Here is an 18303-nt window from a genome sequence, read left to right on the forward strand (position 1 = left end):
TTTGTTAGTCAGTTTCCCCTTGCACCAGGTGCAGTGAAAATAGTGGGAAGTGCACCTTGCTGCCTTTTCTGTGCTTTCCTTCCTTTTTCCATGCCAGGCTTTCCAAACTGGTGCTTGCATGCCAGCTGTTGTCCAGCATATCTGCAAGGTACCAGGATGGGGAAGTCTGCATAGAGCTTGCATAGCAGAAATATTTCTAAACCATTGTGCTCTTCCTTTACCTTCATGTTCACTCATGTTAGACTAACAAAAAGAAACGCTATCTCAGTACAAGCTTTATCTCAGCCACAGGTTCTAACAGTTATCCAAAAGTTTCTCCCACCCCACCCCTTTTTAAACTTACTTGATGTGAATGTTTAAAGCTGAAATACTACATCTGTACCATAGTCACCTCACCATTTACTCTGAGATGTTCTGAAGTTAAACCAATTAAATATTTAAAGTCATATGTGTTTATTTATGTGACTATATTTGTATGACATATGCTATCAACTGAAAAAAATAATCAATGAATTTGCAGGTGAGCTAATTTTGATATTCTTTTTGAGGCACTCCTTTTCTCACAGCTGTTAGCATTGTGTTCAAATTGTATACATTGACAAAATGCATCTGCCTCTGAAAGCTTGTCTCATTCAGCATTACTACTATTAAATTTATATATATCACAGTTTAAATTACACCCATTTCTTGAACGATAAAATGCTAAAACTCAAGTGTATAACTGCCAAAATACAGCCTTACTAGAATGAGTACAATTTACAAATACAATAATTACAATTTAAAACATGAACAATGTTACATCTAGAAGTAAATACTGTAGGACTGATCAACATGGCATTTTCTGAGAGAGAAATGTTGAATTGCTGATGCTTTCAACAGAAATGTCCTGAATACAGGATTCAGTTAGTTTCCCCTCAACAGCATATAAAAACCATCCAACCACTGCGGTCCTCAGTTATATGGATTTTCAACATACTTGCATATACTTCAGTTAGTTATCTGCCAGGTACTTTCCTGTAAAAATGATTAAAGGCATGTAAAAAGAAAAGTTAATGACATTTGTAAGGCCTAGATTTATTTTTATAAACACACCATTGTCAACTAAATATATTACCAGTTAAATCAAAGTGAGGTCTAAACAGTTGAAGAGACCATTATGAAACATGAACTTCATTGTACAGTTTTGTGGTGCAAGGGGTGGAAGTATAGATTTATTTATTTACTTATATACAGTTTGGAGGCTACGCAACTCCAGAAGTTTCTGGACATCTTACACTTCAGAAAAGAAAGAAGCAATTAGAAAAGCAGATCATATATATCTTCTGTGGGGTAGGGAGGGAGGTACACATGAAGCATAAAAGACTAAAAGCAATAATAAAAGGTACATTTTAGCACTGATAAATAGATAATAGATCACTAGATAAAAATGGTCAACCTTAGGTAAACCTAAGTTCACATTTGTCCACATAGTATCCTTCCTATGTGCTTAATGTTAGGTTTACGAAAGATGCCCTAATTAATTCATGAGCCTCGAGCCAATGAGTTGACAACTAAGTTGACAAAGTTCTAGTTCACATACAACTGGAACTATACTGGAGAACATTGGCCTGCTTCCTCCTTCAGCAAATTATATAAAATTAATATATTAAACTACTGAACATGGTTATAACATATAATCAACCAACCATCTGATAATACCTTTATTCTTTAATTGTCTCCTTCATCTGCTTAACAGACTGAGAAGATGTGCATGAGAAGACAAATGGGAAAATAAACAAGAAAGAGAAATTGCATTCTTTGCCTGCAAATGTGCAATTCAGTGTTTGATTGACTTGTTTTCACAGTTGAATTATGAACTAAAATATGTGGCTATCATTGTTCATGAAATGCTGAATTGGTAGATTTGACTAGGCACCTGCTAACACCTTGATGACTAGATGCAAATGACACTGAGACCATACTTACCACATATACTAACCCAATTCTTCTTGTTGTTGATATACAGTTCAATTATTAATTATTATTGTGGGCCTAAAACAGATGTTTAGACTGAATTTGGCATTTTTCCTACTGAATCTTTCACAAGATGAAATAGGCTTATAATTATCTTTAATATTACCTTAGGGAAAACAGAATTTAGCTTTTCCTTACCTGCTGCAAATCTCTTTTTTATAAGTGAAAAACGATACCCAGCTCCAACAAGTTCAATATCACAGCTGGACAGAGTGCTTCCTTCGCTGGTGAACTGCACAACCAGTGGTGAAGGTTTACTTGGTCCTTCAGATAACTGGAATCGTGCAAGCAAGGAACCCACTCCTTCAGACAGAAAATTCATTCAGGTACATTAATATAGAAAACAATGCAATCTTGTGCCTAGACTATAGAAAGCCCATTAGTAAAATTCTGGTTGTAACATTAGATTTGGATTTCATATTAGTCTTTTCACATGACAAACCTATGCCCTGAGATAATTGAAGTTTGTAAACCATCTTGTAAACTTTTTTTTTGAAGGCATGGGTAACTTAAAGTATTCATACTTTAAATCAGTTTATTCCAAATCATGCTTTAAGCCATTTGAGCCACTACTTGAGGAATTTAAACTACTCTAAATTGCAAAATGGCAAGGTATTCAATTAACCCAGGGGTCTCCAAATTTAGCAACTTCAAGACTTCTGGACTTTAATCCCAGAATCCCACAGTCAGCATGTCAAGTTTGAAAACCTTAGAATTAACCTACGGTATCCTTGGAATTCACAATTTATCTCAGATACACTGGATGAATCTAAAAGTCTTGTATTAGTATAACTATTACAACATGTAAATTTTACAAAGAAGTTACTACTATGGTAAACTTAGCTATGTTTGAAAACTTTGAAACAGGCTAAAGTGTCTGGTATCATGGAATCAGTCCATGGGTTAGGGTTAGGGTTATTACTAACAGTATATATATATATATATATATATATATATATATATATATATATATATATATATATATATATATATATATATATATATATATATATATATATATATATATATATATATATCCTGTTAGTAATAAAAAGTTTATTTTTAATATCTATTTAGGCACTCAGATAATATTGCCTTGTTCAGTTAGAGTTCCGTTTTGGTTTAATAGGTTACAAAGATAACTGTTCAATATATGAATATATTTTTGAATTATATAACAACATTGTCTGTATTGTTTGATACATATATACATCATACTGTGTGTATATAATCATATGTTTTCTATGCTTTCTATTCTATTCTATTTCAAATTGAATACCTTAACTACCAGATTAACTGGACCTTGAAAAGATATGAGTGATTGATCAAAGAATGATGAACAGGATAGAAAGTTTTATCAGGAATATAAACTTGTATGATTACCTCCATTTTCCGATTTTTGAGAAATATCAGGAATTCTCCACAATATCCTTTGTTGTTCAGTATTCCTAAAAACATGAAAATAAAATTGCTCAAGATAGAGAACACTGAAGAACATTTCCAGCAAAACTGTATTCCATTCTAGAATATACAGTAAAATTAAGTATCAATCCATCTAACTCAATTTGTTTATGTTACAGCTTCAATTTTTTTTTTCTGAATAAGGGGATAGAGTAGGGCTATGCAAAATGTTTTGAATTTGAGATATGTATTTATTTATTATTATTATTTTGACGCCTATCTCTAGGCAGATTATTCAAGCTTAAAACTGTTCTAATCTGTTGAGTCTCTAGTCTCAAAACTGTTCTATACTCAAAATGGCCCTGTTTCAAACTCAAAATAGAGTTATTTTTATTTTAAAATACTGAACTTCCAAAGTGGTCAAAAGTACTTTTTTAAAATTTAAAGTATTTTGAATTTGAAATGTTTAGATGCCATGCTATAAAATCAGTTTGTTACACTTATTTTCTGTATTTTAAGCTTAATGCTAAACTGTTAAGAATTCAGGAAGTTCCATATCCATTTGCATTCTGTACATATATCTCAGAGGTGTCAAACACAAGACCTACGGCCCAGATCCGGGCCGTGATATGGTTGGATCCAGCCAGCAGGGCTGTCCTGGAAAATGTAAGGGCCTGGCCCATGTCACTTCGGTCTACACAATGTAAAGAGGAAACATTGGGCCAGCATGGCTTCGGCCTGGTCTACCCAATGCAAAGATGAAACATGCCAGTAGTTTGGGAAGTGACGTCAAGCTGGCCATGCCCACCCAATTGGCCACACCCATCCAGTCAGCCATGCCCTCCCAGCCCCCCCAAGGTCAACCACAATCCTGATGCAGCCCTCAATGAAATTGAGGTAATATATTTGAATCAATAACTTGTGATACAAATAGTATCATAGCAACAATGGACCACTTCCTGGCCATTACTTTCCTGAAATTAAGTCTACAGTGAGATTTGCCAAGGGAAATCTGAAAACAAAAGTGATGGATAGATAGGTAATCCTTTCTGTTCCCACTCTGGCAAACCCTCTCTTATTTCTCAGCAATCTGTCATCTGTGTTTTTATCCTTGCTGAGGCATTGAAAGCCATTGAAAGAAGTCTCATCACTGTTATGTGCTATGAACTTTTTAAAGCAGGGATTAATTTTATAAATTATGGAGACTTTTAAAAGAGCTTTTGTTCATAGGTGTTATATTTTTTGATATTTACTGAATTAAAAATTAAAATTGACGCATTAATTGCCTTTCTCAAGATTATTTGATGGAATTTTTAAATATTTGTGCTATGTTTCAACATTGGCTGGCAAATAATTTTGATACTGAGGACCCTTCAGACAGTTTGGGGAAGACTTCTGGGGATCCTGAGACCACACTTTGAAAAATATTGCATTAAAGCAACCATGTCTTCTTTGAGGCTTCTGTTTAAAAATTGCCTTAAGGAGTTGACTCACTGAAGTCATACCTTTCCCCCCCCCCCTCACATTTGTGAAGAAGCCTGAAAAAAGTTATGGCTACCCTAATAAATTGCAGAAAGGCACTGTACTTCCACAAAGTCTGAAACCTTTATTAATAATTACAAAATGTATATGCCACAACCCCTAGTGACTCTGGGCTGTTTCCAATTGTAAAAACACATAAAAACAAATAAGAATACAAGAAATATCTTAAACACAAAAATAAACCCTTAAAAGGAACAGAGAAGGCTTCTTCTGAATGCTGTTCCCTCTTTCTCATCATACTTGAAATACTAAATACTTATTCAGACAAAGTTGTGCCAAAGTTTTAATCAGCATATGGCTCTTCATGGCTATAGCTTGCCAAGACTATTTCAGGCTCTCCAAAGATTTTGCTCAATTTCAGTTATCAAGAAAGTGCATTGATGGAATAAGAAAGAGGCAAGGAGCACCTCTGATTCATACCAAATGGCAGGTGGAAGCACAGCTTGTAGTTTTGTCACTCCACCATCGATAGGAACAAGGAATTGCACATTGTTTAAAGCTACTGGTGTAGTCATTGCCTCTATATTATACTTGTAGTCAATGCGTAGATCTGTGCTTGTGGGTTCACACCGCCAGTTCACTGCAAGATTCAGTGGAGTAGATTGAATACCCTGCGTTGATACCTTGCAAGACAGAAATAACATTTAGTATCTGTATGAGCCATCAGACACAGACAGGAAAAGAGTGTGAGAGAAATGTTTCATAATGAACACCTGAAGAGTTTGTTTGTTTGTTTGTTTGTTTGTTTATTGACATTTATAGGCCGCCCTTTTCCCTGAGGGGACTCAAGGCGGCTTACAATTAATAGGGAGGGAGTGCAAGACAGAACACAAGAAAAAAAGAAAAATGTGAATAAAAAGATAAACCAGTAAAACACAACATTCATTCAGCATTCGGGTGGGGCAAGGTTAAGGTCTTATCCCCAGGCCTGACAGGATAGCCAGATCTTGAGGGCTGTGCGGAAGATCTGGAGTTTATGCTTAAACTATGATTAGAGACTTTGCAAGATCAGAAAGGCGCTCACACCTGGTATTTAAGCATATCCACATTATAGTATGTTGCTTGTGGTTTCTGTTCAGACACTTTCTTCAAGTGAGTCATCAAATTTGGCATGTTTACCCAGAACTCCTTTGTGTTGACATCAGCATGAGTGCTGTTACTGCATTAATTTAAAACAGGAGGAACACATGTCATTTTCATCAATACAAAATATTTGTTAGTTTTGTATTAAAATTATAGTTAATTCCAGCTGAAGAATTTCCCTTTAGGCTAGAGGAAATAAACACCACAATGTGTGATCTAGTGGTGTAAAGAAGACCGATGAACCCATGTCACAGTCTCTTGGGGTAACAGATTGTTTTCTTCTGACTATTGAAATAGTGTTCATGCTTTTTAAAAACTAGATTTAAGCTAACCTAAGTATTGCACTAGAGCCAGTTTAATTTGGGAGCTTTGTCAAAGAACAGAAAAAAAGAGGTTTCAGTGCAATTAAAAAAATCAATTAATAAACCAACAACATAAGCCATAAACATGTCTTACACAAAAGTTGCAAAAATCACTGTTTCCTGTAAAAAAAAAACTTACTACAATGATATTTACCAGCAAAGAAGTTGAGGATTTGGCAAAACATGTTCCAATCTGTTGTAATTTGTCACACGAAATGTTAGAACAGCTGGAGCGGGGTTATTGGCAAAATGTCTAGTAATTCCCGCAGGAAATGACAGCACCATTTCTCCGGTAATCTTTACTATACATCTTCAGAATCAAAAGGATGCAGGCAGAGAAAAAGAGCACACAAATTATGCACAACTAGCGAGTTTTGAATCAAAACATATATATGTATACTTTAGTTTCTTGCTTTCAGCATATTCTACTCTCACTTCAGTCATCCATATTGACTTAATCTATCATACATTCATTTGGAAACATGAAAAATTGTGTTCAGAAATTTGAGCTATTGTTCAAAAGAATGCAAGTTCTTCAAATATGTCAGAATTACAAACTGAGTTATATCCACAATTTTCATCTTTTCAAAAATGACTACAAAATGTAGTCAAAATGTTTTAGAAAGCAGTTTTTAGAAAGCAAGATCAATGGCAAGGAAAAATCTATGAGTCTACACTCTTTGATTTATTATATTCCTCTGGAATTACATGAGTATAACATATGTCCTGAAGTAGCTTTAGGATGTATTTGTGCTGATTTTAGTGATTCTGAAAATGTGGTATAGTAGAATTTCACTAAGTGTACTTTTAAGGACAGAAGACAGAAGGAGTAATATGGCACTTGGTCTCCTCTTCTATTTGCTCCAAAATTTGTTCCGAGTTTCCCAGAGACTAATAGCATTGGGAAGTAGGGGAGAAAGAGAAAAACCTCTAATACAGTTCATTATCTCCTTCCAGTCGTGAGAAAGTACATTAGATTCTAATTTGTCATCCCTGGATATTAAGGGATATTTGAAGAATTAAGTGGCATATTAATACCTGGACATTAAGGGGTATATTAAGAACTCTGACAAAATGGATAGCATTAGGAAGAATATAATTAATCTTGGAAATTGTAATTTAAAGGACTGTCATTTTTAAAAAAAATATCATGTCCCATTGTCATTCCACATTTTTCCCCAACACATGTGTCTATAGAAGGCAAACATTTCCCATATGGCACCTGGCACCAACAAGGTTAGCTAAAATCTTAACAAATACCTCCCCAAAATTCTGCAAATGTGAATCAATACACGGAACATATCACCATTTATGGTGGACCTGTGAGGAGGCTAAACTTTTTTGGGAAAGGGTCAAAAATTGGCTGGAGGCAATAACAGGGGTTAAAATAGAATGGAAACCTGAAGTTTTTTTTTATTAGGAATTATGACTGCGAAATACAAAAAAGAAATGCAGTATTTAATACTACATATAATTATGGCGGCAAGGATTGCCTTTGCCCAGAAATGGAAAAACAAATTAATTCCAAGTGAAGATGAAATAATAAGAAAGGTTATGAACTGTGCCGAAATGGACAAACTAACTAAAGAAATCCAGGGAAAAGAAGAATCTGAATTCTACCAGATATGGGATAAATGGTATAGGTGGATGGAGGAAAGAAACAAAAATCAATGAAGGAATATAACAAAACTCAAAAAATAATAGTTATGAGTAAAATAAGAGGGTTAAGAATGGTGAAGTCCAAATGAAATACAATAGAAGGGGAAATAATATAAGGTGAGCGGTATTGATTGATGATTGCTATTATAAAGAACAGGAAGTTCCTGTTCGTATTCTATTGTATAAATGTGGTGTACATCTAATTTGTGTGTGTGTGTGTGTGTGTGTGTGTGTGTGTGTATTTTACATGTTTGTTAATAAAAATCTTTTTTTTTAAAGGTAAACATTTTCTCTAGATTTGTTGCTTTATTGTGAACAAATGCTACTCCAGAGGAAATGGGTGGCATAAATCCAATCCTGAATTGCCAGCTAAATGGGAAGAGGAAGGGAAGAAAGGGCATAACACTTACTTGTTAGGATCGGCTCCTTTGAAGTACGCATTCACAGTTTCAGTGAAAGCTGCAGCTACAGGGAGGGTGTCTTGTGCACCCATTGTTAAGGGGCTGGGACCTCTGGAAGAGCCTGCAACCAATGAAACCCAGACAGTCTTTTTCTCACTAAATCTTTTTTGTTCACTTCTTTCAAATCAATGTTAAGAAAAGATAGAGGTGGAGTTAAAAGTACAGGTAGTTCTTGACTTACAACCACACTAGGGGCCCAAAGTGGTGGAATAATTAAGTGAAGCATCACATGACTACAATTTGTGGTTTTCCGGTTTCCCACAGACTTTACTTGTCAGAAGCCAGCTGGGAAGATCTTAAACATGACTATAGGATGCTGTGACTTTTATAAATATGCAACAGTTCCTAAGTGCCTGAATTACAATCGCATCACTGTGGGAATGCTGTGACAAGTGCAAAGGCTGATGGTAAGTCACACTTTTTTTAAGCACTGTTGCAACTTTGAACGCTCACTAGAAGAATGGTCATTTGACAAGGACTACCTTTAAAAGCAAACTTGTCTTTTTAATCACAAAAGCAGTTTACAGATATATACAATATTTATGCATTTCTTTAAACAGCTAAGCCAATATAATTCAGACAATATCAAAACAAGAGGAATGTTTGATCAAAACATATTAATTGAAACACAGTTTTTTGCGTGGTTGTACAGTAGAACATGACCATTTGGGCCAATCATTTGAGGATTTCTATAATTGCAGTCTAGTGGTAAATGAATTTAAGATCATAATAATCTACTGGTAATAGTGAGTACTCAAATGTTGCTTAATATGAAAGAAAAAAGGGGAAGTCAACAAGAGAAAACCTAAAAATGTGTGCTGTTTGCTCAATATTATCCAAAGAAGACTTAGTGTTTAATAGATCTGATTACGATGTTCATAAACATGGGAGAATGGCTGGAGAATGACAGCCTTGGCTGGAAGGAGGAACAACCACACTAAGAAAGATAATCATTCTTGCCATTCCTTCCTCCTCTCCTAGTTTAAAACAAGGCAGCACCAAAAATTCAATATATGAGTTCTCTGAAAAAAAGGAGATTGTGTTCCAGTGGAAATTACTTTGAGATGTGCAGTTAGTTTTTTGTTTTATAAACCTCTGAAATAGGTTGAGAGACATAAAAAGATCATAGGTACCTACATCAGTCTGGTATCATTCAGTTGTTGATTAGAAATCTAGAAATTGAAGTCCTAGCATCAATGTTCCCTCTAATTTTTTTTCAGTGTGCGCAAAAAAGTATAGTGTTTGAGCGGCACATTTTCATGCCTGAGCACCTGAATGTTTTTCAAAGATGTCACTCAAGACAACAACGGCGTCCGAGGGACCCCAATGTGGTGGTAGCGGCTGACGCTTTGGGAAATGGGCGGGGGCTATGAGTTGTTGGAAAGGGACACACGCAACCCACACAACCCCGGAGTTGCTTACCAGCCTGCAATGGAATATAGAGAGGGGGGATTTATATAGGACTGGGCAAATGACAGAATCCGTGCTGAATTTTCCCTGGGAACCCCCCCCCCCCTTTTTAAAAAACATATATATTAATCTCGCCCTCTCTATTATGGATTTGATGAAGCCGTTCCATGCAGCGCCGGCTCAAATACTTTGTATTACAAAAGATGAGAATTTCATTAATTAATCATCTTCTACAAATCTCATTTTTAATACTTAATCAATAGTATACTCCCTCTTGCAGTGTGCATATATTTTAATTTTCAAAGAATACACTGGGATAAGAGTCAAACTTAGAAACCAAGTCAAGAAGAAAAGGTACAGATTTATTTTCAGGGCCATTTATGGATCTTGAATCCTTGTATATGATCAGCAAAAAGATAGTCTGTGATTTAAACTAAAACTAGAGAATGAGGATGATTTATTTAGAATGGGTTTAGTTAAACTGTCATGACTGAAATAGACTTGAATATATTATCGAGTTGTGAGCAGGTATTTTATGTGCAGCAGGAGACCACATTTAGTAGTTCAGAAAGCTTCAAGATTCAATATATAGTAAAGTATTTACTATAGCAAACCCCAGTCATTTACCTCTCTGTACATTGTTAAACAGCTTTTAGTGCTTCTGTCCAAAATTAGGAAATTCTGCTTTCTGAGTTCTAGGTTCCCTCAAAATAGGTAATTTTGGGCATCAGGAGTAAAAACCCTATTCCATACCTTCTCACTTACTGTCCTTGGGGATTATGCATTTTAACTTTTTACTACTCAGTTTTTAAATATCCTATTTAATGAAAGTCCTTCATCTCACCTGCCTTCAATGTGTATGCCCTATCGGAGAAAAATGTGAATACATTTAAGTACTTTTAAACTTCTAGAATAAATAAATAAAGTTCCATACATACATATAAACATAAATTAAGAAATAAATTAAAATAACTTATTTGTTCCTTTCTAACAATGCAGTAATCGTAACAATCATTCCTTCCAAACTCTTAGAACCCAAATAATTAGAAAAGTCCTAGTCTAAAGATTTTTTGTTGAGCAGATCATCATCCACATCATCATCATCATTATCATCCAAACTATCAGAGAACAAACGTGTTTATGTAAAAGACAGCCAAGAACAAACAGTGATGCAAATTAAAGACTGGATGTTAAAGTGAATATCAAAATGGTGTAAAAAAAGAGAGTCCTGAACAGTATTCTGGTAAAGAAAAGCATTATTTGGTCAACTTCTGCAAAAGATCCAGGAGAAAGTGGATAAAGATAAAATCTGGCAATGGCTTATAATTGGAACATTAAAAAAAATCGAAGACTCCACTTTGGCTGTGCAAGAGAAAGCTATTAGAACTAATGCAATCAAGGCCAGAAATGAAAAATTAAATGATTAAAAATGCAGATTGTGCAAAAAAGTAAAAGAAACAGTAGATCATATAGTCAGCTCATGCAAGATGACACAAATTGATTATAATCAATGACATAATGCAACTCCCAAAACTGATTCATTGGAACATTTGTAAAAAAATATATACAAGTTATGGAAAATTGGTGGGAATATTAAGTTGAAAAAGTTGATGATGAACAGGTGGGATTTTTAAATGCAGACTGATAAAGTCTTAGCTCATAATACACGAGACATAACTGTGGTTGAACATACAAACTGTGGATGAATTGATGTGGCAATACCAGAGGATAGTAGAATAGAAGACAAAGAATTGAAGAAGAACATGAAGTAACAAGATTTGAAAATTGAAACTGAAAGAGTATGGCATAAACCAGCTACGATAATCCCAGTTGTCACTGGCATACTGGGTGCCATACGAAAAAAAACTTGGAATTTAGAAGAAGAAAAATTCCATCTGTCAATTGCAAAAGGCCACAATACTTGAATTCACCTATATATTACACCGCTGCATTATGACATCCTAGATTTTTGGGAAGAACTTGATACGTATGGAGACCAACACCAGCTAAATAACTGGCAACTCTGATTTCACATTGTTGTGAACAGATAATAATAATACTTTATATTTTTGTCATGCAAGTGAAGGGAACAACTGTACAACAACCGGGATTAAGCCTAAAGTAAAAAAAATATGTGATTTAGAATTTGTCCAGGTCCCATCACAACTATGGGCCACTCATCGTTTCTCAAATACAGGAACAGATATCATCCTCCACCAACTCTCAGCCCATCACAAATATATGCCCTGCCTATGTTTTGGAGCTCTGCTTCAAAACTATTCTGAGCAATCTTAAGCATTTCCAAGCGATTGATCTATCACATTTCATTCCAATCTAACATACCCCCAGCACTATTTGACTACAGTATCTTGCATGCTCTCCCCAACTCAGCACCAAGTTTCTGCCTGTATGATTATTTCATCCTTCTACTTTCTTCCTGTTCTTCTTTCAGTTGACTCATTGATGGCTCATAAAGGAAATGAAGTCCAATAAAGACTTCCGGCTACCACGTGCTTCCTATTTTTGCAAAATAGCTTTGTTCTATCCTTACATTTTCAGGTGACCACAATTTGCATAGGTTGGTTGAAGCATAGTCTTGTTTATTTCTCCTTCTGTGTATGTTGTACTGCAAAGGCTCCCTCCTCCACAAACCTCTTTTTAAAAGTCTTTTGGCTGCAGTGTAGGCATGTTGGAATGCAGGTACAAAATTTCAGTGAATAGCAATAGCAATTAGACACATACCATTTTACAGCCCTCTCTAAGCAGCTTAGAGTCAGCATATTGCCCCCAACAATCTGGGTCCTCATTTTACCCACCTCGGAAGGATGGAAGGCTGAAAATGGAATTTATTTGCTTCCATGAATCTGAATCATCAGTTCTTTAATACTGCACAATTAATACTTATTCTGTATGGAAATAACAAAAACCATATAGTATAGATAGTCCTCAATTTACAACCACAATTGACCCCAAAATTTCTGTTGTTAAGCAAGGTGGTGGTTGTGAGTTTTGTCCCATTTTACAGTGTTTTTTGCCACAGATGTTAAGTTGCAGATATTAAGTGAATTGTATAATTGTTAACTGAATCTGGCTTCCCCCCATTGGCTTTGTTTGTCAATAGCCAGCTGAAAAATATATAAATATATGCCACTTGCCAAGCCCCTGAATTTTGATCATGTGACCATGGGGATTTTGCAACATTTGTAAGTGTGAAAAACAGCCATAAATCACTTTTTCAGTGCTGTTATAAATCAAAGAGTCACTAAAGGAATGATTGTAAGGACTACCTGTATAGAGAATTGGGGAATTGACCTTGAGAGAAATAGGCAGGAACTGTTATATAAATAAAGAGGGACTGAAACTTTCCTGAAGTCCTGGGAATCAAGATAGTATTTGGAAAAGACTCAGGCAAGGTTCTCCTTGATTCACTGGGATATAACAGGGTGAGGAGAAAAGTACAATCAGGGTAGCTTATCTCAATAAAGTGCTAATGTAGAACATCTGTCTATGATATGATGGACATAATCAATCAAGTACAGTTCTAGTTTTCTTGGGGAGTTAATTTTTTGGTCTGATTCACCCCAAAATGCTGACTATTATTCCCATTACTTATTTATTATAGCATCAAGGTAACAATGGGCAGAGGGAGGAGAGAATGGACCTGTGTTAATGTTAATGTTAATGGAGAGAACACAGAACAACTGTGCTAACAAACATCTGGGAAAGCACAGGAACAGAATGGGGATCAGTCAAAAGGTAGCAAAGGAAAAGACATGGATTGGTGGACCAACCCACAAAGGGCCAGACAATGAGCTTTACCTGCCCAAATGCAGAAGGCAAGAAAGAGGGGAACAACCAGTGAAGTTCTATGGTAGCACTAGATTGGTCCATTGGTAGCACCAAGCTAACTCCATTGACAATCCTCTGCCATACAGAGAGGAATTTGTAAAGCTGGCTTCAGAAGTGGCCAGGAGCTGTGAAGGAGGCAAGCAGCTTAGACCAGCGGCCCTCAACCTTTTGGGCACCAGGCAGCATGCAAAACCACGAGGGGGCATGGTTTTGCATGCTGCCTGCATTCTGAAGATGGAGTTTCACTTGTTTGCACAGACCAGTTGCTGGCATTTGGAGCGGGGAGGTCTGGCTTAAACTGTAGAGTTTTGCCTAATTCATGAAGAACAACAGAAGAAGTTGGACTGTTATAAATTCATAAACATATAAGAAAGGAGTCACCCAAGGAATTACACTTTTTCATTTAATTTCCTACAAATAGTCTCTACAGATTTGAATAAATTCATTTCCTAACACATGATCTTTTATGTTCAGGTTTCTGAGGGTTTTTTAAATTCTATTTTTGAGTTTAACAATAAGTAACATTAAGAATTGTAGTAAGTTGTTAGTTTAGCACTCTTTGGGTATTGTTGATTGTATTCCTATATATTTCCTGTATTTTTAATTACTTTCATTATTGTCAAAATATGACAATACATCTGAAATAATTTAAGTCTCTTCTAAGTTTTTTTAATGCATATGGAAGTAAACAAATCTAAATAACATGCATTTATTCACCTGAAAAACAGCGTTGTGCCAATGTGTCAACATTTGGATGTAAACACCTTGTTTAATAAGCTATTTGCAAATAGAATCAGCCTTTTTTTTCAGAAGATAAAAATGTTCTGAAAATACATTTCTGGGCAGAAATCATAAGTAACAGCATATGAATACATCTATTATGTAAGTCAATTTCTAATGTGTCTCACTCTTCATACCCAGATGCACAGATATGCCATTGCATTTTCCAGAATAAATGCACGGAGAATTGCCATTCATTCCAGTGCATTTATTTTTCAGGATAAATATTACTGTCTACTTAATTAGCATGAATGCACAAAATATTTTATTATGTACCATACTGCAGAGATTTCTTCAGAGCTAGGTTGGTATAGTGGTTAAGGCACTACAGAAATCAGGGGGCCACGTTTTCTAGTCCTGCCTTGGTTATGAAAGCAACTGCTCACTTTGAGCCAGTCACAGTCCTTTAGCCCGAGGAAGAAAGCAATGACAAACCACTTCCATGAAGGAGAAAACTGCCGAGGCTTGTTCAGTAAATTGCTAGAAATCAAGGCACACACAAAAAAAGAGGTTTGTTCCTACAGGGTTGGTCACCAGAACCAGAGTGTGTAGAGCTTTAGATGTAGATTGGGGTATTGATGGCTATTAAGTCATTGGCTGTTGTTTCCTTGAGATGCCAAGCCCCTGTCTCCTAAGTACCTGATAATCTGGGGTAAATCAGCACTTCTGCTGAGCAACACACAACAACCACCATATAAATACCGCACAGAATAGCCCAATGCACACACTCTGCTAGAGAGAAGCTCTCTGAAGATGGGGGTGTCCAGTCCAAAAGCTCGGAAGACCAAACCTCTGGTCCTGGTAACTGGCACATATATTTGCCTTCATTTGCGAGGTTTGTTCCTGATTCTCCCAAACAGTTATGAAGCATTGCGGTTGACATAATTTAATGGGCAGTCAAAAATTTAATAGGCAGACAAATATTCTTTTCTATTGTCCCAAGTGTTTCTGTTTTTCCAATCTGTTCCCAACCTAGTTAATCTATTAGCAGCACCCGATTATACCACTGTTACTATTGCCCTTTGAAGAATTGGACACTGTGGGATTGGAGTATTAAGAGGAAAGCAGCAGTTTAATGCATAGGCAGAGGAAATAGTTTTTTGCAGATACCTGGAAAGTGACTGCTGTTTTTTCCCAAAAATACATTGTCCTAGAGACACCTTTAATTTATTCATTTGTCAGATTGATATCCTGTTTTTTTTCCTTCAGGAACTCATTTTATCCTAAACAATAGCAACCCTGTGAAGGAGAGGAGATAAAAGACAGTGAAAGGCCCAAAGGAAGCATCCAGGGGTGAGAGTGGATTTTAATCTTACTTTCCTGTGTGCCAGGCCAGTTAGAATTTATCTGGATCAGTGGGTACCTACAATCCATGTGCTATATTTACTGTTGCAGATGGGTAATGCAAAGGTATACGGGCATGGGCTTCCATTAAGACATTTAATAAATAAGTGAGTGTTAAAATGCTATTAAAATAACTTGTCTAATGTTGGCTGATCTGTTTGACTTTTAATATGCATTCTGGGCGTGTTTTTTTTTAATGCTCTTTCAGAGCACATTTAAAAGTGCAAAGTTTTTGTGCTGATTTTACATGACTTAGGATGTGTTTATGAATTGTGTGCAGGTTTTTGAAGCAAGTCAAGTTTCAAGACTATTCATTCTATGTTACTTTGGTACTGATGATAAATAATTCTGCTCTTTTTTTCCTGTGCTGTGCTAACATCTATTTTTCAACTTTTGCTTACTCACCTAGTTCACTGTCTGGCCATATCTACAATTTCTATTTATTCATGCAGTTAATATAGTTGCAGATACTATTTATTAATACTAATAAATAGTATTACTATTATTAATACTAAAGTGTTAATGCTAATATTATTAAATATTACTACTACTTAAAATTTTATATTTATAAATACACATAATTATTAAAAGGAATTTTGCATTGGAGCATCAATTACAAAATTACTTTTAATAATCCTTGAAAACAAAAAAAAAAACAAAAAGCCACAGCACTGTGTTTAATTTAGTTGACTTGACTATTTTTGTTTGTTCTTTTCAGAGAGAGATTGCTTGCTCCTGTTAAGCTGTTAAAACATCTAGGTTATTTTTAACTGAAAATATATTTGTTAAATAGATTACCTTTTGTTGTTTGTGTGCCTTTACATTTGCCTATAGACTGTGTTGGAGTTTAATTTAACAAACTGAAACATTATCGAGAAAGTAAGGTGCTTCCCCCCCCCCCCCGATTCAGTCAATTCTATCCTTTATTAGATTTTTAAGATGTTTTGAAACAATTTTTAAAAAATCAACTGCCAATATTATTATATTGCAATTTGGGCATTGTGTAGTAGTGAACATGAACTGTTCCTTTTTGTATTCTGGCAGTTCTGGAGTGAAAAACAAGCTTTCAGTGTTTGAAATATGGATCTATATTGTCCTGAATTCAACAGATTATCAAAATATCTTATGCTGATATTTAGTCTACAGGTGTGACTCCTATTTATTTGGGAACAGAGTCAAGATTAATAAAGGATTAATGTCCAGAAAGGTGGTGCAAAAGAAGAGGTTTTTCTTGCATCCAAAAACAAATATTTGCAATTAATTTTCAATTCACCCTGTATAAAAGAATTTTGAAAGTAACAATTCTGACATTTTTTTTCTTCTTTTTTTCAGATATTCTCTTGTCCTTTGATAATTATAGAATATAATGCAACCTGAACAAATCCTCCCATATTTAAGGAAAGAATAGAATATATGCTTTTTGTCTTTTTTCTTTCAGTTAACTTCCAAAAATTCAAACAATGTAATTATTTTGGTTAGAATACATACTGTAAGTTAGAAACCTTGAAGTTCTGGATCACTTACTTCAATTTTAGGTTTTTTTTCCCTATTTCAGTTTTATCTTTCTATAATAGAATAGAATAGAATAGAATAGAATAGAATAGAATAACACAGTTGGAAGGGACCTTGGAAGTCCAACCCCTTGCCTAGGTAGGAAACCCTACACCACTTCAGATAAATGGTTATCCAACATCTTCTTAAAAACTTCCAGTGTTGAGGCATTCACAATTTCTGGAGGCAAGTTGTTCCACTGATTAACTGTTCTAACTGTCAAGAAATTCCTCCTCAGTTGTAAGTTGCTTCTCTCCTTGATTAGTTTCCACCCATTGCTTCTTGTTCTACCCTCAGGTGCTTTGGAGAATAGTTTGACTCCATCTTCTTTGTGGCAACCCCTGAGATATTAAAACACTGGTATCATGTCTCCCCTAGTCCTTCTTTTCATTAAACTAGATATACCCAGTTCCTGCAACTGTTCATCATATGTTCTAGCCCCCAGTCCCCTAATCATCTTTGTTTCTCTTCTCTGCACTCTTTCCAGAGTCTCCACATTTTTTCTACATCGTGGCAACCAAAACTGAATGCAATATAGTGTGGCCTTACCAAGGCATTGTAAAGTGGTATTAATACTTCATGTGATCTTGATTCTATCCCTTTGTTTATACAGCCTAGAACTGTGTTGGCTTTTTTGGCAGCTGCTCACTCTCTCACAGTTACTACTATTGAGCAAGATACCACCTACACTGTACCTGTGCATTTCATTTTTCTTGCCTAAATGTACAACCTTACTCTTTTCACCATTGAATTTCATTTTATTAGATAGTGCCCAATGTTCAAGTTTATCAGGATCCTTCTGTATCTTAAGCCTATCTTCTGGAGTGTTGGCTATTCCTGCCAGCTTG

General features: G+C 35.5%; 1 protein-coding gene across 1 annotated transcript in view; it reads right to left on the bottom strand.

Moving 5' to 3' along the window:
- Nucleotides 1-991: 991 nt before the first annotated feature.
- SGIP1 (SH3GL interacting endocytic adaptor 1) overlaps nucleotides 992-18303 on the bottom strand; it is an 82373-nt gene continuing 65061 nt past the window's right edge. The window contains exons 19-25 of the mRNA XM_032217806.1: nucleotides 8471-8582; nucleotides 6556-6711; nucleotides 5983-6115; nucleotides 5377-5579; nucleotides 3397-3461; nucleotides 2152-2316; nucleotides 992-1014 (exon numbers count right to left, since the gene is read on the bottom strand). Coding sequence (XP_032073697.1) covers nucleotides 992-1014; nucleotides 2152-2316; nucleotides 3397-3461; nucleotides 5377-5579; nucleotides 5983-6115; nucleotides 6556-6711; nucleotides 8471-8582 — 857 coding nt within the window. The remainder of the gene's footprint in view (nucleotides 1015-2151; nucleotides 2317-3396; nucleotides 3462-5376; nucleotides 5580-5982; nucleotides 6116-6555; nucleotides 6712-8470; nucleotides 8583-18303) is intronic.

This window comes from Thamnophis elegans, chromosome 5, assembly GCF_009769535.1.
Source record: "Thamnophis elegans isolate rThaEle1 chromosome 5, rThaEle1.pri, whole genome shotgun sequence".
Taxonomy (NCBI): Eukaryota; Metazoa; Chordata; class Lepidosauria; order Squamata; family Colubridae; genus Thamnophis; species Thamnophis elegans.